We start from the raw sequence: 26,526 nt of genomic DNA, 5'->3' as shown, positions 1-26,526 counted from the left end.
ACGGTGAGAAAGATCTTTAAATTTTTATATTGATGAATTGTGTGGAATTACCTTCTTTCTGGGTATGTAACCAGTCTTAGCTGAGAGCGGAAAGTATTTGTGTGTTCTCATATTTCTCATATTCTGTTGCGAATTTTCTTTCTTCGTTTAGAGAATCTGATATATATACATATAGATAAAGAAAGATAGACAACCAATAATCAGGGTTGCTAGTAGCAACTTAAAACTGAGTTGACTATTTTTGGTTTTGGTCATGTTTTGTGTGTAAGCAACTTTATTATTCCAAATATGTTGTATATTTAAAACCTGCTTTTGTAGCTGATTTTTTATCGGGACAGCTACGGCGACCAGTTGACGGTCGATCCGCCTTTAGGATCTTCGAATCATTACCTAGTTTGGATCCCTGTGCAACCTACACACCTTAATCAGCCTCGCTTTTCGGACTGTCGCCTCGTCTGGCACTCAGGAGATTGGGACGGAATGCGTTCGTTTTTTGCTTAATACCCTTTCTGTGTAGTTCTGCGGGTCTTGAAGCTTTTTATTCCTTTCGTCTATAGTAATAGCGTTTCTATGTATATTCATTATTTTTATTAAAAGTAATTTAATAGCTCTTTAAACCTTTGAAACTGAAAGTCAATCAATATTAAAATAATCATTTGATACTCGTTCCTATGACTGCTGTTCAATTTTGTACTCTGTGCAGTATTTTTTCCCGACAACTACACAAAGTAGAAGAAAAAGACGAAACTTTTTTAGGACAAGTTTGGGTTGTTACAGTTTGTACTAACAGATCCGGATGATCCAATCACGGCTTAGCTCCGGCGAAAAACCGTCTCGTGAGCATGAGCCCTCACGACAGCTAACGGCAAAATTAAAGCAGCACGGCAAATAATATTCAAAATCAGATTAGGGTTAAAGACCGCCTTCACCAGGGAAGCGTGGTCCTTTACTTCGTACTTCGCCCTCTCCAGTGCGCTATCGTCCGAGCCTCACAGGAGACGCCCATTCCGGCCGAGCTACGCTCGCCAAAACAGCCCGAGCTGAGCTGTACAGGCCCTTAAGGGCAACAGGGAGATTCCATTAAAAAAAAAATTTGCAAGAGGCACATCTGATGCTGAGTGATAGTGTCTTCTGCCCATGGACACTCAGATTGGCAGAAGCCTCGCAAGTGCCATGCCGGTCTATATTAATCGTTTATGAGTTACCTGATTATTATTGATATCTCTATCGGCTCAACATGACACAGCACATTACAGTATAAATTAATTCGTATTATGCATAAATCATCCCATTTCGTTTTAATGTTCAGATTAATGTGAATTTGCCTTTATTCTGACGATAACATCTAACCCTTACTATCCGACCACTACGGAAACACTATCAAAAATTCGCCGAAAAGCACGCACGAACAATGCTTAACGCCAAATTATATAATAAATCAAATGTTCTACAGAGGACTACTACAATGAAGTATCTAGAAGAATATAAGAATATAATAAATTGGAAAATGGACTCAAAAATCCTAGACATTGGCTGTGGCGATGGGAGTTTGACAACAAAAATATTTAAAGAATTAATTCCTAATTGCAAGACCATAACAGGCAGTGACATAAGTGAAAATATGATACGATTCGCAAATGAACACTATGCTTCGGAACGTATTGATTTCACTACCCTTAACATAGAGGGAGAGCTGCCCGATCAGCTAAGGGAACGTTTCCACCATGCCATTTCCTTTTATGCTATAAACTGGTGTCGTCGTCAAGAGTAAGTTACATTGCAATTATAATTTTCAATTCGTATTTGGTACGTGCTACACGGCATCTATGTCTATTTTATTCTATACCTAAATATTTAGCCTTCTATACCTGACACGAATTTCAATTTTGGGCGTGTATATAAAATCAAGGTCCTCCCAAGGCACTGTGTTTGAACTTTGAGCACCTACCCTCCAACCCTCAACGTTTTTTTAAATCCATAACTCGGTTTTTCTTAAATTTATTTAAAATATATCATTAATGAAAAAAAAAACATTATTATGACAACCGAAAATCGATTTTCGGTTGACATAAATGATTTTAGGGGTCATAGGGTTTCGCGATGTAAACTTATAATGTTTTGAAAATATTAAATATTATAATATACTAGCTGACCCGGCTAACTTCGTTCCGCCTTAATAATAATATCGTTGTTACTTTAGCTAAACTTATTTTAGAATTTCATTAAGGTGATAACTTTTTTTGCAAATAGAGAAATGTTTTATTGCTTGCCATTGCAAAAGAAGAATGACAGTTTAGGCTCTTCTCTCTAACGCCAATATTGCGATACTGCATGTTAAAGCACTTTCTGCTTTACAACATTTTTTGATGAGGTAACACATGTTTTCGATCAAGATCAAAGCCTGGTTATGCATCTCCTCATTTACCTCAAGTTCGGAATTTCTTGAAGTGACACGAATTCGACGTAAAATGATGCGTAGTTTTGTCAACAAATGTCACCACATGCCGTGTGCATTCGTAAAATTAATTAATTTATTTATTGTTATTCGATAACTTATCCGATATTTTATTACTTATTCTGCTATTCGGAGTGGAGAAAAATCCATCAAAAAAGACATAACTAACATCGGTCCAGCCGATCTCGAGTTATAAGTGTTGTAACAAACACGACTTTCTTTTATATATATAGATAATTAATAATATTATAAAATAAGGAAGGTAATTTTTATGATAAGTGTTTGGAAATGTTTTTGCTTGTGTGCGAAAAACACGCACAATTCATTCTATTATAACTTTCATTTTTACTATTACGTTCATTTTTTATAATACAAATTATTGTTATCAAGGTAATACCTTAATTAAACGCTATAATAGGTACGGTAATTTAATTTGTAAGTTAAAAGTGGTATGTTATTTCAATTATAAAGAAATGCGTGCGTATGTTTAAAATATATGAGTAAATATGTTTTTAAATTGAAGTTGCATAATTATATAATTCATAATATTTGAATATAATACAATTTATTGTTTACGAATTTTATCTTATCTCAAGTAACTTCGTATACTATATATTTACAATAAGATATAGAGACCCTTAATCTTTTGACCTAAGATAAACAATGGTCCTTTAGAGGCATCTAAGAATGTAGTGTAGTAATTGTTAAGCGATTTCAAAAACCCGAAGGTGCGAACCGTTTTTTTACATGTTTCATAATGTCCAATAAGGTCTTGACTGGACGTTGCGTTTCTTTGATCATTTTCATTTTATTAGACAAGTACTTTATTGTAATAAAATAATATTTATTAGTCACTTAGGGTCTGTTTCACAATGTACGGATAAGTTCCGCATTAGCTATTTATTACTTATTGGTAGGATAAACACTATTGTTGCGTTTCACGACTGTCACATAGCGCTATTCGTCACATAAAGTCCATCATAAGTTATGAGTCCGATGAATGTCAAATAGCACAATTTATCTTCCAAATAATTTATGTGTTGCATAGCTATTTGGTACTTTATCCATACATAGTGAAACAGACCCTTAATATTACAAAATATACAATACATTATATATGCAACGCCTTTAGATTTGCAGTGGGCAATGGGAAAACCAGTTCCATATCAAATCAAATCAAAATACGTTTATTCAATTTAGATGCGTCTTAGCGCATGCTTATGAATGTCAAAAACAAGCAAGACTACGCCATCCGTTCGCAAAACTACCAGGAGGTATTGTTCTGAGAAGAACGGGCAAGAAACTCAACAAGTTTTACCCTACATACCCGAACACTTACATTACCACTGTTTTGGCATACATTATATAACCAAATATATATTTAAAATTAATGTTGCAAGAGAAATTGGCGCTCCGTTTAGTTCTGAACATCAGTATCTGTTGGTGATGGGTGATCAACCTTCTGTGCCTGACACACAATTGACTTTTTGGTTCCAAGGCATGCCATGCCACGACTCACAGACGGGAATCGATCCCACGACCTCAGGGATGAGATTTACAGAGAATTTTTTAAAAGTTTATTAATTTTTGTATATATAGTAAACATTATATACATATAAACTTATGTGTCTAATCATTATCATTCTATCTCAGTACAGTTATTGCTTAGTTTACACTACAGTAATTAACCTTCAGGCATTTAGTTATTATGCTGAAACCAAACTTAACTGAGGCTAAACGAACTTATCGACGGTTTCCTCAAATATTCGTATATTATATGTCAATACGATAAAATCAATATTATATATGACAGATGTATTGCCATACATTTTGTGTATGTATTTCGTTATCCTATAGCTCACATAAATTATATATAACAAAAAACCATTATACTAAAGATATAGCCAAAGGTGAAATACATAATATATACAATAAAAGGGTGCGTGTACTTATGTACGCGCGTAAGAAGTTATACTTCTTTGGCATTATTAAAAATAGTTTTTGATTGCATGCAAATAATTAATTACAATTAAATAATCAAAGAACGTGATAAAGAAGAGAATTGTGAACGGAGATAAAGAAGAGAGATGGTCTATTATACAGGCATATTCACCAACTGAATCTGATAAAAAAGAGGACGTAAAAACAATTGAGGAATTCTATGAAAATCTCCAAAACGCTATTGATAACGCACACAAAAACGTCATCGTGATGGGAGACTTTAATGGACAAATTGGGATTCAAAATAGTGGGGAAGAAAATACCATAGGAAACTATGGGTATGGAAATAGAAGCAAAAACGGAACAAGACTAGTAAACTTTGCACTGGAAAACAGATTAAGTATTCTAAACAGTTTTTATAAAAGGAAACCATCAAAAAAATGGACATGGATCTCACCCAATGGACAATATAGGAATGAAATCGATTTTATTATGTCTAATAATAGAAAAGCCTTCAAGAACATTTCGATCATAAACAATTTAAACCTCCACACAGACCATAGGATGGTTCGAGTTGCGATGTCAGGAATGTTCAAGAAAACAAGACGATTTCAAAATAAACAATTAGCGGTACAATACTCAGGTGACCCTAAACTATTACTTAATAATCTTCAAACATCTCTAGATGCCGCGGAATTAGAGAAGAAAGAATATCCATCGATACAAGAAAAATACAACCTATTACTAAATCAACTAAAAACAGTAACCAGAAAAACAAACAAAAGTATCAAGAAAGAAGTCTCACTTACAATCAAACAATTATTACAAGAACGAAAAGAACTTTTACGACAAAAGGAAATTAAAGGAAACCGCCAAAGAGTAACAGAAGTAAGCAAAAAGATCAGTGAACAACTTAGGAAAGAAAGAAAAACTAAAAGATCTAATACAATGAAAAGTTACATAGAAAAGACAGGAGGAATAAAAAAGGCATTGAAGGAGTTAAACTACAAAAAGGACTGGATACCAAGTATGAGAAAGAAAGATGGCAATAATACAGGTAAAAGACTCGAAATATTAAAAATCGCTACAGAATTCTACCGAAACTTATACCGAAGTCAAAAAGAGAAAGACACTATAAAAGAAAACGACGAAATAACTAATGAAGAATATATACCGGAAATAATGAAGGAAGAAACCATAAAAGCAATAAATACACAAAAACTCGATAAAGCCCCTGGATCTGATCTTGTTACAAACGAACTTCTAAAAGCAACGTTACCAGTAATCGCTCCAAGACTTACAGATATATTTAATGAAATTATCAAAACGGAAAACATTCCAGAGGATTGGACAAAATCTACAATTATACTACTACATAAAAAAGGTGACAAAGGAGATATAGCAAATTACAGACCAATCAGTTTAATGTCCAATATTTACAAAGTGTTTTCAAAAATAATATTATCTAGAATCACAAACACACTTGAAGAAAATCAACCCAAAGAACAAGCTGGATTCCGTAGACATTTTTCAACAATAGACCACATACACGCCCTTAGACAAATACTCCAGAAATTTAAAGAATATAACAAAATTTACTACATAGGGTTCGTGGATTTCAACAAAGCATTCGACACACTTGAACATAGATTTATCTGGGACGCATTAAAAGATCAAGGCGTACATGCAAAATACATACGGATACTGAAAAACGTATACACAAAAAGCACCGCACAAGTAAAACTAGAATCTATAGGCGAAGAATTTCCGGTTGAGAGAGGTGTACGCCAGGGAGACCCAATTTCACCAAAAATATTTGCAGCAGTTCTGGAAATGATATTCAGAAATCTGGATTGGACGAATAAAGGACTAAATATAAATGGCGAAAATCTGAGTCACCTACGCTTTGCAGACGACCTAATCTTATTTTCGGAAAACCCGAAAACCCTAAAGGAAATGTTGCAACAGTTAGCGGAAGAAAGTAAGAAGGCAGGCCTGTCAATGAACTTAACGAAAACAAAAGTAATGTCTAACTCCTCACAAACAGAGTCCATAACAGTAAATGATGAAGAAATAGAGTATGTAAAGGAGTATGTGTATTTGGGACAGTTAATATCTACTGAGGAATGTATGCAAAAAGAAATAGAAAGAAGAATAACTAATACTTGGAAGAGATATTGGTCACTCAGTGAAGTCATGAAGAACCAGGATATGTCTATGAGGAACAAGAGGAGAATATACAATATGTGTATCTTACCATGCTTACTATATGGGTGCCAAACATGGGCATTGACAGAAGAACAAGCAAGGAAAATAAAAGTTTGTCAGAATGGAATGGAGAGAAGCACAATAGGAATTAAAAGAAAAGACCGAGTTAAACTAAAATGTATCAAAAACAAAACAAAATTTAAGAATGCATACACAACATACAGGTGCTTAAAGTGGAGGTGGGCTGGACATATGATAAGAGAGAAGAAGGAGAAATGGACGAGAATAATAACAGAATGGCAACCACGAGATAGTAAAAGAAACAGAGGCAGACAGACTAGAAGATGGGAGGACGACATCAAAAAAGTGGCGGGCCCAATATGGACGCGCATAGCGAAAAATAGAACAGAGTGGAAATCTTTAGAGGAGGCCTATGTCGAAAGACAAGCTGAAATGTAGAAACGACCGTTTACCGATACCGGATTTATGAAAAGAAAAGAAACTGTTAAAAGTTATAAACGTATTTGTAAGAAAAATTACTGTAAAAAATAAGTTCAGCAATAAAGGCTATTTTATTTTATTTTATTTTATTTTATTTTTATTAAATAATCAAAGACTGGAAAAGGAGTCATTATAGTCAATAAAGTTCATCATTCTCTTACATTAAGTGTAACATAAATTCTATTATTATTCGAATGTTTTCGGCGGATACATCAATTTACCTATATTTATTTTTTATGTTGACTTTACAGAACTGCGTTCCAAAATATATACGATATGCTTAAGGACCAAGGCAGTTGTTTCGCGATTATCGTAGGAAAAGAATCATTATTCGATGGATACAGGTCCCTTGCTAAAACTGAAAAATGGAAGCCATGGGTTACTGACGTCGACAGATTTATATCTCCATACCATGACAGTCAGGTAATAATTGAAATCACTCTATCAAAGGCAATAATTATTTCTTAATAAAAATTCTTGTAGTCGTTTTCATTTATATTATTATTTTTCGCTAAGAGGCCCGCCTTGTTGGAGTGATTGTGTTTGATTGGATTAAGTTATTCCCAATTCGTTAAATTAGACAAAGAAGCGCATTATTCAACTTTATGTAATATTATGCCAATGTTCCATATAAAAAACAACTACTACAGCACTACAAACTTTTAAGTCTGGTCCTAGATATATATATGTTTCGTGATCATTTTTTTTTCTAATAGGCAAGTAGGTTCTCCTCGGTGCCTGACACGACCGGGAGACTACGTATTATCTCAGGGATGACAGTTGCACATGTATAACATATATATATAATAAAACTTTTATCTCTTTTTAGCTGTAAAGGTAATCGATTCTGTGTAAAGATAAAGCGTGATCTGTACCTTTTTTTTTTTTTTTTTTTTTAATTTCTTTATTTTACAAAAAAAATATAATACAATCATAACAAGTTACATTAGCAAACCGCTGTGGTTTATATTCATGTAACCATAACAATCTTGTTTAGGAGCGCGACAAATGCATATAAAAGTAGTTTTTTAGTTTGCTGTTTATATTGGTTGGCGTTAGGCAATCTAATATGTGATTTGGTAGACCATTTATTAGCCGCGGTAGCAAATACCTCAACGTTCTCTCGCCATATACGTTGTTTGCTCTTGTTGTACAGAGCCGGACTTGCGTTACCGCTCGGGTCTGTACTTCATGCTCTACTCGTTTTTTTAAGTCATCTCGAAAAACCTGTATGTTCAACTCCAGAATATCAATAGCTTAAAATTCTACCCACAATTACCTACTACAAATTACTGCGTTTAATTTAAATATACTCTTTTCAGGATCCCCTTAAGGAAATGCAACAATTATTAGGCAAAATTGGATTTACTGTAAAAAAATTAGAAGATAAGATAATAAATCACGACTTCGAAAGTCAAGAGAATTTAAAAGGTAGGTTTTGTCGTCCAATGGAAAACAGACACATATAACAAATTCGAAAACATTTTCATCAACCTTAGCAAGCAAGTATTAGCTAAATAAAAAACAAACATAAGCCACGAGTGTACAATCAAACCTTTAATAGAGCATGTTATAAGTCTCACTACACCGTTTTTTTTATTGTTGGGGAATCCCCTGCGGTGAGCAACGTTAAAAGTGACGCGGAGAGTGTGGGGGTTGGTCCGTGTGGTGCAATGGACCCCTACCCACTAAATACCCAACAGCCCCATCTATTCACTGTGGACGGGAGGCGCGGTAACAGTTTCCCTTAATCCGAGTCTCCGTCATGAGCGTCTGCTGTGCGAGCCCAACTTCTGAGTTGACCAATTCGGTGCGAAAGTCACAGTAGTCGTGAGTAATCGCGTCGTTCCAGGCCTTTCTTTGAGTTGAGGGTCAGCGTCTGGGTTACACTCCCGAACACTCTTCGCATTGAAAGTGTTCCACGGGTCGTCACTGTCAGCCTCCACCATAGCTTTCACTATGATTGGAAGCGACAGATCCAATCCGAAGATGGCGTTAAGTAAGCTACGTTCAGAGCCCTATGCCAATAGATTCGGACTAGGGCAACCGCTTCGAGGTGCCAGGGGGCAGTTCCTGCAATATCACATGCTGCCTCGCAAGAGACGGTGCGGTACGCTCTTGCCACCCTTAAGGCGGAAACACATTATTAAAACGCCAAGCGACCCGATGGAACGCAACGCATGTTAAGTCGAATCAAATTGTACTATTTTCTATGACTAGAATAACACTATGAACATTCTATGCGACCCCATGCACGCACACGCCACCCGATCATGACATTCCAGATCGATGTGTTGTCGACTTGAACCGACGCATCGCGCGCAGTGTGCTTTTTGACAACACCAGACGCCACGCGTCAGTCCGTGAAATTTTTCGCACGAATGTCACATACACACACATTATGACATCAGAAGAAAACAATCCAGAAGTAGAAGCTAAACAGTCGCAGAATTAAAAGCACAGTTTGAAAGGATTTTATGAAAATTTTGGTCACATATATTATCAGATATGTACCCATAATTTGCATGAAATCTTATTCAGACTCGCAATTATCATACGGCTATACACCTTCACTATTGTCAGCTAAATTAATTCTGAATTCTGTCTCATGGTGTCGCGTGTTGGTAATGTGCACGATGCACATTGGGTGCCGACACGTTGCGTCGCGTAGCGTTTTAATAATGTGTTTCCGCCTTTATGGCCAATCACCCTTCGCGGCTGTCTCAGAATCACCCTATTTTGAGCGAAAAGACAATCGGCCCAAATGGGGCATCCGTAGAGGACCTTAGCCCGGACCACACCTGTGAATCACCGACACCCCGCACTCGGCCCACCAAGATTTGGCATTAACCGGCAGAGTGCCAGAGCCGTGGTAGCGAGCTTCAGGGCAAGTGCCGTGAAGTGATCCTTAAATGTCCATCGAGAATCGAGGACCAGTCCGAGATACTTTAAGATGGGGCATACTCTTATGGGGAGTCTCACTACACCGTCTCATAACATGAGCGTACTAAGAACGTCTCAGGTACGGAAACGAGCACAACTCTGGCAGCGCATTTAGTTACCGTGGTATCTGGATCATCTGCTTGTCGTAAATAATAATAAATATTATTCTGCGTGGATAATTAAGGATTGGTAATACCTACTGTGTCTTACCAAATTATGGAATCGGCCGCTCAAATGATTTTATTAATTTGACTAGTGTTCCGTGCTACTTGGATTAAGTTTCTCTCTTGGTTCAAATAAAAATAGATCAGTCCTTAATATTATTATTGATGATAAAAACGATTTATTCAATATTATAAAATGCGCCTAAAACACGCATCCAAAAAGGTTGAGCATATACAAGTTACTTAGTTAAGTCTCCGAAAATTCAAATAAATAATTTTTTTTTTTAATTCTTAATCCATCTGCAATCAGCCTCTTGGCTTTTATCAGATTTTATGGGGAATGATGGCAATTAGGGAACGAAAATCCAATAATTTTTATTCCCTCTGTAATTTGTAAGCTGTCAGACTGCGGCAAGTTTCGCCCTTTTTATAGTCTAGTCGACAAGTTGAAAATGGTACAAAATAGAGATACTGCTCTTAAAATTATGTGCGATACCTCATTGGATCCGGAATGACGTCTTGAAAAATGTGCTAAAAGCGTGTATTAGCACATAAAAAATTGCAAAAGTTATACACAATTAAAGATGAAAAAAAAATGTCATTTAGTTTTTTGCCAATATTTAATAAACTATTAATATTTTAGAAATTTCAAAAAAAGATTCTGAAAGAAGAGGAAATTTCCAATAAAAAATTCTTAACTCCCGGAACTCTATCTCCATTATTTATAATTTGAATTTAACGCTGAAAATAGGTCTGCGCGTGGCATTACCACTCACAGAGATATTAAAATTTAGTTTAGGGGATGATTGGCCCCTTGGATCGGTCTGCCTTCTTGTCAAAGCTTTTAAAATAGTTGTCGGATGAACATTTATAAAAATGGAGCATCAGAATTTACGTGAAGTTGACTAATTATTTTGAGACCCTTAAAGCGTCTGTTAAGCAATATGGCCGACGGAAAGTGTCTGGGAGTATTGACAATTTATTTCTAACTATACACTCGAAAACATATATAAAAATCAGCCATGAGAATTTACGTGAAGTAAGTAATGTTTTTGTGTACCTTGATTACCTGATACCTGGAAATTGGCCGTTTGACCAAGCTAGCAGGTAGGCATACGATCATAGTACATACTAACACTACCCAATCGTCCACATTTCATCCGTCAGAAAATACGTGACGTCTGGCGGCCCTGGGATCTTGGACCATTAGCCGATACACACTGTCCGTCGTTTCCAAGAGGCCCGAAGCTAGGGGGTTGAAGTGTTGCTGAAGTCTCATTTTGTATCGCACGGTTGATCTTTTAATGTCTTCCTTGACAGTGGCAATTCCCAAATATTTATGGACTATATATAAATAAATGAACAATTATTTTCAGGTGCAATAATGTCTGTGGTGCCTTTCAAGATCCCGGATGAGTTACGTGACGATTTTTTTATAGACTTAAGCCAAGAAATGCATATGATTGACACTGAAAAGTACAATTACAAGAAATCTAGTAACGATTTTTTCCTTAACGTGCAAATACTCGTTTTATATGCTGAAAAAAAGTAATAATGTCTGGATTCGTTTTTAAGGAATATTAATTGTTCGGAAATTGAAATGTAACATCTAATATATAAAAGTCACGTGTCACAATGTTCGTTCCCATACTCCACCGAAACGGCTCGACCGATTCTTATGAATTTTTTTATGGATATTCAGTAAGTCTGAGAATCGGCTACTATATATCTTTAAACCCAAGTGATAAGGGGTGTCCACGCCTACATTTTTATTTTTATTTTTAAATAAATGTTTTTGTTTTTATTTTTTTATGAAGCATACAATTATTCATACAACCCTTAATTTTCACCCCTCTACGATTTACCCCATTTTTTTATTATAGCTGATAGTTATTTTTACTGAACTAAAACAATGTTTCTTAGAAATAATATACATGGTAAAACAATGTTTGTCGGGTCAGCTAGTTTAAATATAAAATACAATTATTGAAATACATAAACATATTGTATTCTACTTACTACTCTTTTTTATTTTTTAAAATTTTATTTATTTTCGTTATTACAAGAACTTCTGAAAATACACAGATTTTTAATGTTAGACATATTTATATTGATTACCAATAACTTGCTTAAACAATTTGTGAACTAGAATTGAAACCTATGGGTTCGATTCCCGTAGAAAATCGGACACAAACAAAAATTTATCAGGTGAAGCGTGCACCATATAAGAATAGTATCTAGGTTAGGCTACTGAACGAAAAATTTATAGATAATTATTTATAACATTTTTTTGATAAAGAAATATTCAATTATAATTTATTAGTTGGTGTCCTCAGTTATGTCGGCGTGAATTTTTATTTAAAATGGACCCTCCATTTTAATTACCCTCCGTACTTAAATTGAATTATACACTTCACGTATACGTATATAGAATTAATGTAATAAGTATATAATTATATACATACATATATCCTTATTACATTAAAACACTTTACTTTAAGGTCTGTATTCACTTTGATTAGTGCTACTGAAAGTGATTAGTAATTGAGGATGATTAGTGCAGGTGTGAAGCAAGTAGTGTCCAATTGAAGAAATGTGTTTGTTACTCTGACATTATCATTGGTTAGTGTAGACAAATAGACCAGTCATTATAGATATCGAAATCGAAAATTTGATAATAATTCCAAAAGTTTTCAAACTTCGGTCAAGTGAATGGTACATTGGGACGACAATAAATCTCATTTTGCAACCTTGTCCGCAGTCCGAAACATTGTTAAAATTGCAATTAAATTATTTTTTTCTGTATGGTCGTGAAAAAAATTCCAAAAGTTCTGCAAACTTGGGGAAGTTTTCGATATAATATTTCATATCACGTATAAAATTTGCAACCAACCTAAGTGTACGGAACATTTTTTGTTATTTATTTTATTTTCGACATATCTGTCAAATTTGCAGAACTTTTGGAACGTTTTCCTTCAGTTTAATAAAGAAAAACATTAATTTTTAATAACAAAAAATGTTCCGTACACTTAGGTTGGTTGCAAATTTTATACGTGATATGAAATATTATATCGAAAACTTCCCCAAGTTTGCAGAAATTTTGGAATTTTTTTCACGACCAAAACTTATTTTTAACAATGTTCTGGACCGCAGAGCACGTTGCAAAATTTTATAGTTTGTTTTAATACCACTCCCGACCTTACATCAAAATTTGAAAACTTTTGGAATTATAATGAATTAATTGTCTTGACTGACTGGACTAAAGGTGATTTGCGATAGGCGTGTATATTAGAAAAAATAGATTTTATCTAGCACTTGATCACGTGACCTTTCCAATATTATCTAGACAAAAGGTACTTAATAATAAAAAAATATAATGTTACGCTTGCAGTGTTTATTTTTCTAAATTGCATCGCTGGTACTTTGCAAATCCTGATAGCGATTGTGACTCCGACTTATATTGAGTTTTAGTACCACGGTCGCAAAATCAGCGCGAAATTGCTCTATGGCACTCCCAGATTGGTTTAATATAAATCACATTGTAAATTATAAATAACTGGCGCTGCGTGGATTCACCTTTGTGGGCACAGAGAGTTTGTTTGTACCATTTTTTCCGTAGATATTCAGAAAATCGCCGACTATACTACGCAGGCCCGACTGGTGCCAGCTATATTTACTATTATTATTAGCTATATCTATCTATATATAAAAATGATTTGCTGTTCGTTTTTTTTTAACATATGTTTTTAATTTAAACGGTGGGAAACATAATAAGTGAAGAGAAATACTGAAAACATCAATTGAATTTTCGAATAAAATCTGTTCCTAACTGGTTGTATATATTTATTTAAATATATAGCTTTCACAAATATAGTAGTATGAGGTCCGATCTCTTTGGTCTGTTTGACACAAATATATGTAGGTGATACGAAGTTCACCGAATCATCTAATAATATATACAATATACATTATACAATTGTATATGAGTGAATTTAAATCTTTTTGCCATACCATGACATAAACTTAACTCAAATCACATTACGCATTACAAATCTCAATTATATTTTCGTATTATGTATGAATCGTCTCATTTCGTTTCAATGTTCACGTTAATGTCAATTCCCTTGCTCCCATTGCACAAACGCATCAGAAATTAGCCGAAAAGCACGCACGAACAATGCTTAACGTCAAATTGTATAATAACTCAAATACTCTACAGAAGACTAGTGCAATGAAGTATCTAGAAGAGTATAAGAATATATTTAATTGGAAAACAGACTCAACAATCCTAGACATTGGTTGTGGCGATGGGAGTTTGACATCAAAAATATTCAAAGAATTAATTCCCACTTGCAAGACCATGACGGGCTGTGACATAAGTGAAGATATGATACGATTCGCAAATGAACACTATGCTTCGGAACGTGTTGATTTCACTACCCTTAACATAGAGGGAGAGCTGCCCGATGAGCTAAGGGAACGTTTCCACCATGCCATTTCCTTTTTTGCTTTAAACTGGTGTCGTCGTCAAGAGTAAGTTACATCGCAATCATAATTTTTTATGTATTGTGCATGCTATACTGCATACACATGTCTATTTAATTTTATACCTAGGTAGTTAGCCTCCAGTGCCTGACACGTATTTGATTTTTTGAGCGTGTAAGTAACATCATGGTCCTTTCAAAAAAGCACTCTTTGTTTGAGCGCCTACCCTCCAAGCGCTTCATCGTTTTTTTAACCCATAACTTGGTTTTTATAAAATGTATTTAATATATATATATATCATTAATACAAAATTAACATTTTTAAATTGACATATTTACATAGCACTTAAACTTATGTCGCTATTAGAATATTAAAATATTATAATAATCGATTGGAATACAAAATAGGTTGGTAATATATATAATTAGTTTTAAGAAATGATAAATATTTATCTTGTGTGCCAGAAACACACTCTACAATCAGTCATTCAATTATAATGTATTACGTTATTTGTTATTAATAAAGTTATTATTATCAAGGTAATACCTTATTCTAACGCAATAGGAAGTACCTAAATTTATATGTAAATTAAAAGTTCATTTTATTGTATTTTTTAAATTACACAAAACGTGTTTTTTTTAACTTAATTTGCATTTTGCATTACATGGAGAGAGTTATTTAATTTTTTTTAAAATTAAGATTCAGGTGCTATAAACATATAGTTGTTTAATCGTCATAATTTTGGTTTCTTGGTAGATTTTATTAGTATTGAATAAAAAAAATTGTATCTAAACAGTCCATATTATATCTATAGAAAACAAAAATGAGTCCCAAAATAAGCGCAAAACTCAAAGACGGCTGGACCACTTCGAGTAAAATGGTTACTTAGTTGCATTTAGCACGAACGAAGTTCGCGGGAACTGCTAGTTACATATTAGATATACAGTCAAAACCGTTTACAACGAAATTATTTAGAATAACATACCGGTTATATTGACCTAAATCAAAGGTCCCGGCTGAATTCTATGTATTAGATACTTAATAACAACGTCATCGGCTGTTACGACTGTCGGTTTTTACGACCAAATATGAGTAGTCCCATAGATGTCGTTATAATAGATTTTGACTGTATTTTATATTTTCACTAAATGGTTGTAGTGTCAATTTATTTATATATAAAGTATGTAACTTTCGTATTACCTTGAATGTTGAACGCGCTCCAATTTGACTGAATCATATAAAAATTCAATTTTTACATTAAGTTTATCATAATAGATTTTTAATGATGTACCTTGTTTTATTTTATACATTTCACACCGTATAACTATCTCTAATCGATAACTCGGTAGGTTTCGTACGGATTGCTCAATTCGAAACGATTCTATAACAACGTACACAAAATGTAAAACTTGATAAAAAATAAACTAGTAGGTCTGGACCTCAGATTTCTGTATCTGTTTCATGATCATTTGTCAATCTAATAGGCAAGTAGGTGATCAGTCTCTTGTGCCTGACACACACCGTCAACTTGTTGGCTCTGAGGCAAGCCGGTTTCCGCACGGTGTTTTCCTTCACCGTTCTAGCGAATGTTAAATGCGCACATAGAAAGAAAGTCCATTGGTGCACAGCCGAGTACCGAACCTACGACCTCAGAGGTGAGAGTTGCACGCTGAAGCCACTAGTCCAACACTGCTCACATATTAATAATTTTGAACCTAACTTATAATAATCTTATTCCACATACATAGAATGTACTATGAAGTACATTTTGGAGTTTATATTTTTGTTAAAAAGGGATTTATTATTTTTGAAGTTATACCTCTTTTGTAGCGTTAGGGAAAAATTATGAGAGTAAATCTTTTTCTATTATTAGCGTACTTTTTTCTACTACTACTAGTGATTAGTTGGCTGCGTAGTAAAATGATTAAAAGCGTTTTCTATTTTTTTTGCGAGTGAACGGCGAGTAGTGACGTCACGTGCGCCTTCCCTTCCCCCTCACTCGCAGCGAGCCTGCCAAACTATTGACAACTGAATTACTTAACAAAGCCACTAACCAAGAATTGGACACTACTTGCACTATACACCTGCACTAATCATCCTCAATTATCCACTAATCAAAGTAAATACAAGCCTTTTCATACACAACTCGACACCTCATAAACAACTGGACGGTGCAGTGGCTCGACTTTTTAAAATTATTTTCACTTAACCTATTTCGGCGGATACATCTATTTAGCTTTAAAATGTTAATTTTACAGAACTGCGTTCCAGAACATATACGATATCCTTAGAGACGATGGAAGTTGTTTTGCGATTGTCGTAGAAAAAACATCATTATTTGATGCATATAGGACCCTTGCTAAAGCCGAAAAATGGAAGCCATGGGTTACTGACGTTGAAAGATATATATCTCCATACCATGACAGTCAGGTATGTATAAAAGAATTTAATTCACTCTAGCAAAGGCTATTATTTCTTAATAAAAATTCCTGTAGTCGTGTTCATTACTATTATTATTATTTATTGCTAGGAGGCCCGCCATGTTGGAGCGATTGTGGTTGATTGGATTAATTTATTCTCAATTCCATTATGTACTATTGTGCCACTGTCTCATATAAAAAAAAAAAATAAAAAAATGTAAGTCTTGGTCTAGATTTATGTATATGTTTCGTGATTATTTGCTTTTTCTAATTTTTTTTGACGACTCATTGGTCTAATGGTTAGTACCCCTGACTGCGAATCCATGGGTCCCGGGTTCGATCCCCAGCTGAGACGAACATCGACATCATGAGCATTTGGTGGTGTGCTTAGGTCTTGGGTGTTTAAATATGTATTTATATGTCTATCTACCTATATTATGTATGTATATCCGTTGCCTAGTACCCATAACACAAGCTTCACCAGCTTAGCATGGGACTAGGTCAATTGGTGTGTAAAAAAATAGAATAAATAGCCAAGTAGGTTCTCTTCCCTGCTTGACATAGACGGGGTTCTATAACCTCAGTGATGAGAGTTGCAGTTATATAACATATACATACCAAATCCTACATCTCTTTTCAGCTGTAAAGAAAAGATTAAGATTCTGAGTAAAGATAAAGCGTGATCTATACCTGTATATGAAACTCAAGAATATTAAAAGCCTGGAATTCCACCTACAATTGGAACCTACCACAAATTTCCGATTAATTAAAATATACTCTTTTCAGGATTCCTTTAAAGAAATGCAGCAATTATTAGGCAAAATTGGATTTACTATAAAAAAATTGGAACACAAATTAATATTTCACGAGTATGAAAATCTAGAGAATTTAAAAGGTAGGTTTGGTCGTCGAATGGGGAAAGAGACACACACACACTAACAAATTGGAGAACATTTTTACCAACTTTAGATTAGCAAAATAAAAAACAAACATAAGCCACGAATGTACACTTAAACCTATAATAGAGCATGTTATAAATCTCACTACACCGTCTCATAAAATAAGTGTACTGAAAATGAAAATGAAAATGAAAAAATGAAAAAAATATTTATTCAATCACTTACAATGATAACAACATGTGGCTGGAGCCTCCATTTAAGTATGTATAATATACTTGTGTTTGGAGTATCCGCTCTTCCTAGGTACACTTAATTAGGTATGTAAGTTTAGACAAAAGGGAATAATATTACAAAAACAAAACAATATTTATACAAGTTAAAAGATGCATCGTGTATGAGTGATAAATTGAGGGGTGTTCGTTGTATTCAGTTAAGTGTATGTTGATGTGTGAGAGTGTAAGTGTGTGTGAGTGAGTGTGTATGAGGTATGTGTGTATATGTCTGTATCATATGTTTGAGTGTGTGTGTTCTTTTAGAGTGTAAGATAAAAGTAGACTTTAGAATAGTAATTCTTAGATAATAGATTCAACTTCTTCATAGGTTTGAGTTTTTAACCAACAATTTATAGTTATTTTACATTTATATTTATTCATATTATATAGATTTAATTCCTTGTTTAATTTATTATATAAGTTAGCAGACTGGTAGCAGTACTGTCTATGAGCATATTTAGTTTTAAAAGTTGGTAAAGGTGCCACATTATGCCTTCTACGTCTGTTCAAAATACTAGGATCATATCCAATATGTCGATGGGTTCTAAGAGTAGTTTGCAGTACATACAACTTACGTACTGACAGAAGATCGCTAACCGCATATAACATTTCCGTAGGGAATCTGTATGGCTTAAAATGGATAACTTTGAGTAGTGACCTTTGTGCTCTCTCCAGTTCCAGGAATTTTGTTTTAATGGCACCACCCCAGGCCGGAATGCAGTATATTAATATTGACTGCGCAAGAGCAGTATAAATTTGTTTTAGGAGGGCCGAGTCAGCTACGTGTCTTAGATTTTTAAATAACCATATGAGTTTTCTTACTCTAGCCATAACTAGCTCTATATGATCGCGCCATGATAGGCGTTGGTCTACCATAGTACCCAGGTATCTTACGCAGTTTTGCCGCTTAATAAAATCGCATGAGCATATTATAGAATGAGGTGAGCCACAAGTATGTATTTGAATAGCAAACGTCGGAGGTGGTTGAGAGGAGTTATAATTGGAGAAGCATACATAGTTAGTTTTAGAGGTATTGAGGGTCAAAAGGTTATCGCTGAGCCACTTAGCTATTCTTGCAAGGCCCTTTTGGGAATTATTTTTAACAGCCTCCCAGGTGTCAGCTACAAAAACGACAGCAGTGTCGTCAGCATAAGTGAACATTGTTCCCTCTTCTATATCCATGTTACATAAATTATTAATATATACAAGGAATAGAGTGGGCTCCAATACACTTCCTTGCGGAACTCCGAAGGTGATTTCACATTGTTCACTTTGGTGTTTTCCTATTTTTACACTCTGTTTTCGATTGCATAAATAGTCTTTGAATAATTTCAAGGGAATTCCTCTTATGCCTATTTTCTCCAACTTGTCGATAAGGTCTGTAATTGATACTGAGTCAAATGCCTTTTTCATATCCAAAAACACTGCAGCACATTTTTTGTTTTTATCCACAGCATTAGTAATAAGTGATGTGAGATCCAACACGGCATCTTCTGTCGATAAATCCCGTCTAAAGCCATATTGACTTGGGGAGAGGATATTAAATGTATTAAGGTAGTTCATTAAACGTTTATTAATTATTTTCTCCAGTATTTTGGCAATAGGTGGTAAAACAGAAATAGGCCTGTAATTGCTTATATCCGTTTTATCATCTCCTTTGTACACTGGGGTAACTACAGCGATTTTCAGTGCATCTGGAAAGACACCTTGAGCAAAGCATAGATTGATCAAATGAACAATAATAGGGACAATTATATCAGCAGTTAGCTTTAAGAATTGGGTAGGAATGCCATCCCAGCCTGGAGCACTATTTGATTTTAACCCCATCAGGACATTAAGAACCTCATCATTGTCAGTATCTCTTAATACAAATGAAGTTAAGTGAGGATAATTCGAAGTAGTTTTGTCAGAACAATTGTATGCGGGTTGTTGTGCAAGGATACCTTCTGCTAGTGATTTGCCAACTTGGGTAAAATATTGATTACAATGATCTATAGACTCTTGTGCTGTTTCTTTACAGTGGAGCAGTTCGTAATTGTCGCTTTTATTTTTATTCCGATTTGTAATATTGTTGACAGTTTGCCATAATTTTTTTGAGTTGTTTTTATTTAGAATTAGTTGCTGTTTATTATAATTTCTTTTTAGGTTTCTGATTAATTTATTACAATAATTTCGATATCTACGGTAAGTTATTTTTAAAATTTCATTATCAGGGTCTAATTTTAGCTTTTTCTGCATATTATTCCTATTTCTGACACATCGTAGAATGCCCAAAGTCATCCATGGCTTAACTACACGATATTTGCATGTAATGATCTTAGTGACTGTATGTAAATCTAAGGTTTGTCTTATTTTACTTAGTAAGAGCTCTATAATCATGTTGGGGTTGTTTAATGAAGTTAAGTCAGCCACCAATGTGCTATCTCTTAGAGTAGCTATCGCCTTATCGTAATCAATGAATGTTTTTGTCTTAGTGGAAGCACCTGACTTTGGTATATTGGAGAGCCTTAAGAATATGGTGGAGTGATCAGTGACAGAAGTATTTATTACATTTATATTTGCGGAATGTTTATTTTTGTCTAGTCTCAGCATAAAGTGATCCAGACAATTACCATACCGTGTAGGTAGTACATGGCCAGGTAGCAAGCCGTGCATAGCCAGCATGTTTAAATAGTAAAGCCGGTTATTACGCTCCTGCTGCGGAGCATCATTTCTGTCAATCAGGTTAATGTTAATATCCCCGGTTATAATTAAATTAATACAATTTTTCAAAGATGTTAAATGTCGGTCTAATGAGTCCGTGAAGGGCTCGGAATTAGTATGTGAAGGGGACCGGTATATTCCTAGCACGGTAACTCCACAAAATAAAATTTGGAGGCAGGATGCATGTGTTAGAATAATTTCTTTGACATTGACACTGTGTTTTCTAGAAACATAGATAACAACACCATCACATTGGTTTATATGGTTTGTAGTCGAATAAGAAGTGTAGTTCTCCATTTGGGGTATTGGTTTATCACTATCTATTCTACATTCAGTTAAAATTATCAAATCTGCTTCAAAATTAAGCTGGGCAAGGGTGAGTTGGAAATCATCTAACTTGCTGTATACCGACACAATATTCTGAGAAATTATTTTTAAATCATTTTTATGAAATTTAGGGGATTGGTTACATATGTCATGAACATCACATAAGCTAGAATTAGCCACCTCACTATTGTCAATTTCTGTTATCAATGAGATTACGTTATCCATAATTGGATGGAATTTTAAATAAACCATTCATTTTATTAGCTTGTTGGTTATGAAGTGTGTTAAATAGTCTACTTATTATGAAAGTATCGCGTACTGATCATGTGTGAATATGTTTGGAGAAGGTGTGTGTGTAGTAGTGTAGGGCCGAATCCAAGCCTTTGTTAATAAAGTATTTATGTGTCTTGGTAGTAGTAATGAGTAATGTGTGTACAATCGGGAACAAAATTTGATAAAAGAATAACATAAGATATTTTACTATGTAGTTAAAAAGATGTGGTTTGGGTGTTATTGGGGCAATATGTAAAACTAGTATGAAATAACATAATATGGTAAAACAAAAATATAAAATGGGCCGAGCAAGCAAAGACAGAGAGAGATAACAAGGTTCAAGAATTAAGTCTAGTCATTGCTCTCCTAGTAGTTTTTGGACGATTGCTTCATTATTTATAGTGATAATGGGTGAATTTTCAGATTTTCTGACGTAGACACGGCCATAGGAAGTCCAGCAAAACTTATAAGATTTTGATCTCATTAGATCTCTAGCAAGGAAGTACAGCCGAGCCCTGGAGGCGGTCAGCTGTTCTGCTACGTAGACAGGGATATTTTCTTGACCTTGTGATTTTAATCCTAGGTGTTTAGCTCGTAATTTATCCTTGTTCTTCAAGTTGTATGTTTTACAGGCCTGTAGAAACTTCATTTTTAATAAGGTAGTGCTTAATTCAACTATTATAGGGGAACTAGCATTTCCCTCCCTCTTAAATCTTATCCTGTAAATATCATTAATGTCTTTTTCACTCAACTGACAGTTGACTGATTTAGCCAACTCTAAGGTCATAATTATAAGGTCTTCTTTTGTTTCCTTATCAGCCTTGGGTGCATTTTTTATTTCAATGTTATTCTTCAATCTATCTCTTTTTAAGTCTTCTAGCTGTCCCTCCAAAATAGAAATATGTTCCTTGTCCTTTTTCCTTTCTATTTCGAGAAGTTCTAACTTCTTTTTAAGTTCTACATTCTGTTCAGCGAGGAAGGACATAGTTGTCTGGATATTTGTGTTTGTCTTACTTATTTCGGTAAGAGTGGATTCAAGCTTTTTGGAGCCACTTTCTTGCGATTTAAACATTGTTAAAATGAGTGTTTTTATCTCTTCTCTAAAAACGTCAAATCGGTCCACATTCGTATCATCTTCTCTTCTTCTCTTGTTTCTCAAGGCCACATAGTTGGGAGGAGTGATTTGTTCCATTTCCATACCAATTTGATCAATGGCAGATTCAGATAGTGACTTATCTCCAATAGGATTCATCCTTTATTATAATGAGTTTAACAGTTGTCTATTCGATAGTACAAGCAGATGTTTGCAAAAAATGTGAATGCACTAAACAATGGAATGTCCGATAAGAAGTTCCCGATGGCTCAAGGTAAATAGGCCAATAGATAATTAGTGGGCGTGGCCACAGTCACCTGTTGCAATCAGCGCGGGCGCAGGACGCAGGTAGTGGTGGTAAGCGGGGCACGAGTGTGACGCTGGTAGGGATGTGGGCGTGGCGTAAATTCACAGCTTTAGGGGATTCGATAAGATTAATATTGAGTGGGATCAATACCTTCGATAGTGGGGTGATCGGGCGCAGTACCAGGAGCGCACGTAGTAATTAGATGGTTGCTTGACTACACTTCACTTTGTTTATGTTCTCCTAGTAGACAGTTATATTTATTTTTCGATTTGAATTTATTAAAATTAAAATACAAATAAAAATAAAGCACTCAGCACGTCTACACCTTATGGCGATCCGGGGGGAAGAGGAAAGGTGATGAAGGTACACGATTCATCTGCGTGTCGTCTCTGTATAAATATTATTCTGCGTAGATATTTTGCAAAAAAAATCGTATCAAATATGATGGAATGTTATAGGACACGGTATGGTAGGCAGATTTTTTTAGTGCAGCCTTGCGATTCTGTAACTCACTTTCTGATAAACAATAAACTACAAGCTTCCTCCTTATCAGAATGCTAAATCGTAAAATGACTGCTTCACGACTGATTTGAGCGCGACCGCCGCTGCGAAAACCGAAGTGAGAGTTCGAAAGTGAGTTACAGAATCGCAAGGCTGATCACTTTTGTGTGCCGCCAAGCTTAACACAAAGTTAAGTCAGTAATACACAATCGGCCGCTCAAAAGATCAATGAGAACAATTCTAATAACTCACATTTTCATTTGACGTGTATCTTGACGTGTACCTTGCTATTTGTCCTAAGTCTCTCTCTAAGTTCATATAATTAGATCAATCCTTAATATTATTTATGATAAGAAACATTAATTCAATGTTATACAATGCGTCTAAACCACGCATCCGAAAAGGATGTATACAATATACAAGTTACTTTCCTCCTTTTAGTCTTTTTTTTTTTTTTTTTTCTCTTTTAGTCTTTGGGAAAATGCAAATAAATAAATGAACAATAATTTTCAGATGGAATAATGTCTGTAGTGCCTTTCAAGATCCCGGATGAGTTACGTGACGATTTTTTTATAGACTTAAGTCAAGAAATGCAGATGGTTGACACTGAAACGTATAATTACAAAAAATCAAGCAACGATTTTGTCTTTAATGTGCAAATACTCGTTTTATATGTTGAAAAAAAGTAATAATGTCTGGATTCGTTTTTTTAGGAATATTAATTGTTCTGAAATTGAAATGTAACATTTAAATATAAAATACAATTTTTGAAATACATAAACATATATTCTATATACGTACCTCTACTCTTCTATATTTTGTAAAATTTTATTTATGTTCGACATTACAATACCTTCTAAAAAGACACAGATGACAAATGTCTAGCTTAACCAATTGGTGAAGTACCAATGGAACCTGTGGGTTCGATTCCCGTAGAAATATCGAAAACACAAGCGAAAATGTAGTCAACAGGTTAATTAGAAAACGCTTTATTTAAAAACCAGCTAATACAATTCTTAATAAAATAAAATTACGTTAAACACTAATCATCCCTGCAGTGTGTACCAAAGTTTCCGTCTTTCTTTAAAACAAAACATATTGAAATAACATATGAAAATAATGTTATTACACATTTTTCTTATAATATTCAACATCAAAAATAAAACACAGGAAATTCGCTTTTTTCGACGTGGCAATGGACTTCATAGAATAATTACCGTAAAAAAATGATGATCCAATCATTTTTCTCGTAATCTCCGAAAAATTTAGTGTTATATTATTTGAACCCTGCAAAGTATAATTAAATATAATATTTTTAAATGTTATAAACAATGAATACCAATTATTAATAATATTTTTAATGCTTTTTTTGAGGCTTAGTATGGAGAACTTACGAAGTACATGCAGTATGCCGTAAATATTATATAATTGAAATTTAAAAATGTCAATTGTATGTAGGAAATTAATAATATTAGTTAAACAGACGGTTAATACTAATTGTTATGCTATATATGCGGGTAGGACACAAAATATACTGATTAAAACAAATGAGTAAGAGTTTTATATTTATAATTTATCTGAAGGCTTGGTCAACATCGCAACCTTCACTAATAGACCACAAGCCCATGAACAAAAAATTCCTGTGAAATGACCTAACGTGAATTACGCTTAGAAGGCTGTTACTATATCTGAAAATAGCTCTGAGCACTATGCCGTCATTTCTGAGCGGTACATGTGAGTACGTGAGTGAATGGACTTTCTCAGGTACAATGGGGGAATTTCGACTAATTATTAATGTACGGCTTTGTTATAAGTGTATAGATGATTAAAAATAAATGTCGAAAAACCTAGTGCCGTACAAAAGTGATGGTGCCGGAAGTCGGTGCAAATTTTTAATTCGACGACAATTGCAGAAGCAATATAGGTCATTTATTACTGTACGGCATTTGTGTGATTCCTTTTGGACACATATACAGATACTTTACCCGTAAACGCCGTACATATTCCCAGCGGAGCGGTCGAAAGCCAAGGGTCGCAACATATGTCTGATTAGCATATAGGTGATGATGATATGAAACAACATAAAATTAAATGATCTTGAGAGTACTTCACAAATAGATAACATTTTCCAGCATGCCGTACATTTTTTGTGGAACACATAGGTGTATGGGGTAAATTACTTTCCTCAGAAAAGAGTCATTTTCCGGTGACTTTTATCTGTACGGCAATAACACAGGTTATTAATACTTTAGACAATCTTCAATAAAAGATAAATGCCGTACACTTTCGATAGTCCGCTACCACCGCCTACCAATACAGGGCGTCCCAAAGTTATGGGAAATGAAGGGAAAGTACCTTAAATATCGTAGATAGGGTATTTTACTAAAAGAAGACTTTATGTTATTTTTAAAAGTTATTAATTCTGCATTCAAAGATTTTTTAAAAATTACTTCTGGGAATCGAACCGACTTAAATGTAAAAAAAACACCCCTACTTTTATGATGCCAATCGAAAGAATGGCCAAAAACTAATAACTCTTCTTAAGTAACATAGTATTTTAAAAGAAAGGAACAGCGTGAATATATCTTTTTAATCAAATTAAAAACATTATCTATCGTATTCGGCCTAAAAAAATCCCCTACGAGTCTGTTACTTTAGAAAAGTTATTAGGTTTTGACCATTCTTTCGATTGGCATCATAAAAGTAGGGGTGTTTTTTTTTTTTAATTTAAGCCGGTTCTATTTCCAGACGAGGCAAGTAGTTTTTAAAAAATCTTTGAATGCAGAATTACTAACTTTTAAAAATAACATAAAGTCTTCTTTTAGTAAAATACCCTATCTGCGATATTTAAGGTACTTTCCCTTCATGTCTCATAACTTTGGGACGCCCTGTATTGGTAGGCGGTGGTAGCGGACTATCGAAAGTGTACGGCATTTATCTTTTATTGAAGATTGTCTAAAGTATTAATAACCTGTGTTATTGCCGTACAGATAAAAGTCACCGGAAAATGACTCTTTTCTGAGGAAAGGAATTT

At 34.4% G+C, this 26,526-nt stretch overlaps 2 protein-coding genes across 3 annotated transcripts in view; both read left to right on the top strand.

Moving 5' to 3' along the window:
• Positions 1–1,343: 1,343 nt before the first annotated feature.
• Positions 1,344–24,289, top strand: LOC125055334 (juvenile hormone acid O-methyltransferase-like). Of its 2 annotated transcripts, none has more exons than XM_047657766.1 (4): positions 1,344–1,767; positions 7,357–7,528; positions 8,428–8,536; positions 11,589–11,919. In XM_047657766.1, the coding sequence occupies exons 1-4, from the start codon at positions 1,412–1,414 to the stop codon at positions 11,762–11,764; spliced, it is 813 nt and encodes a 270-aa protein (XP_047513722.1). In that variant the 5' UTR covers positions 1,344–1,411; the 3' UTR covers positions 11,765–11,919. The 2 variants fall into 2 exon arrangements, with proteins under 2 accessions (XP_047513722.1, XP_047513723.1); XM_047657767.1 differs by lacking the exons at positions 8,428–8,536; positions 11,589–11,919 and adding exons at positions 17,904–18,012; positions 24,006–24,289 and having other exon boundaries at positions 1,346–1,767.
• Positions 14,198–26,526, top strand: part of LOC125055340 (juvenile hormone acid O-methyltransferase-like) — a 32,032-nt gene continuing 19,703 nt past the window's right edge. The window contains exon 1 of the mRNA XM_047657776.1: positions 14,198–14,745. Coding sequence (XP_047513732.1) covers positions 14,390–14,745 — 356 coding nt within the window. The 5' untranslated portion in view covers positions 14,198–14,389. The remainder of the gene's footprint in view (positions 14,746–26,526) is intronic.

The sequence above is a fragment of the Pieris napi genome, chromosome 13 (assembly GCF_905475465.1).
Source record: "Pieris napi chromosome 13, ilPieNapi1.2, whole genome shotgun sequence".
In the NCBI taxonomy this organism is placed as follows: Eukaryota; Metazoa; Arthropoda; class Insecta; order Lepidoptera; family Pieridae; genus Pieris; species Pieris napi.
Note: the sequence above shows the minus strand (reverse complement) of the source record. Positions and strands in the feature narration are given on the sequence as shown.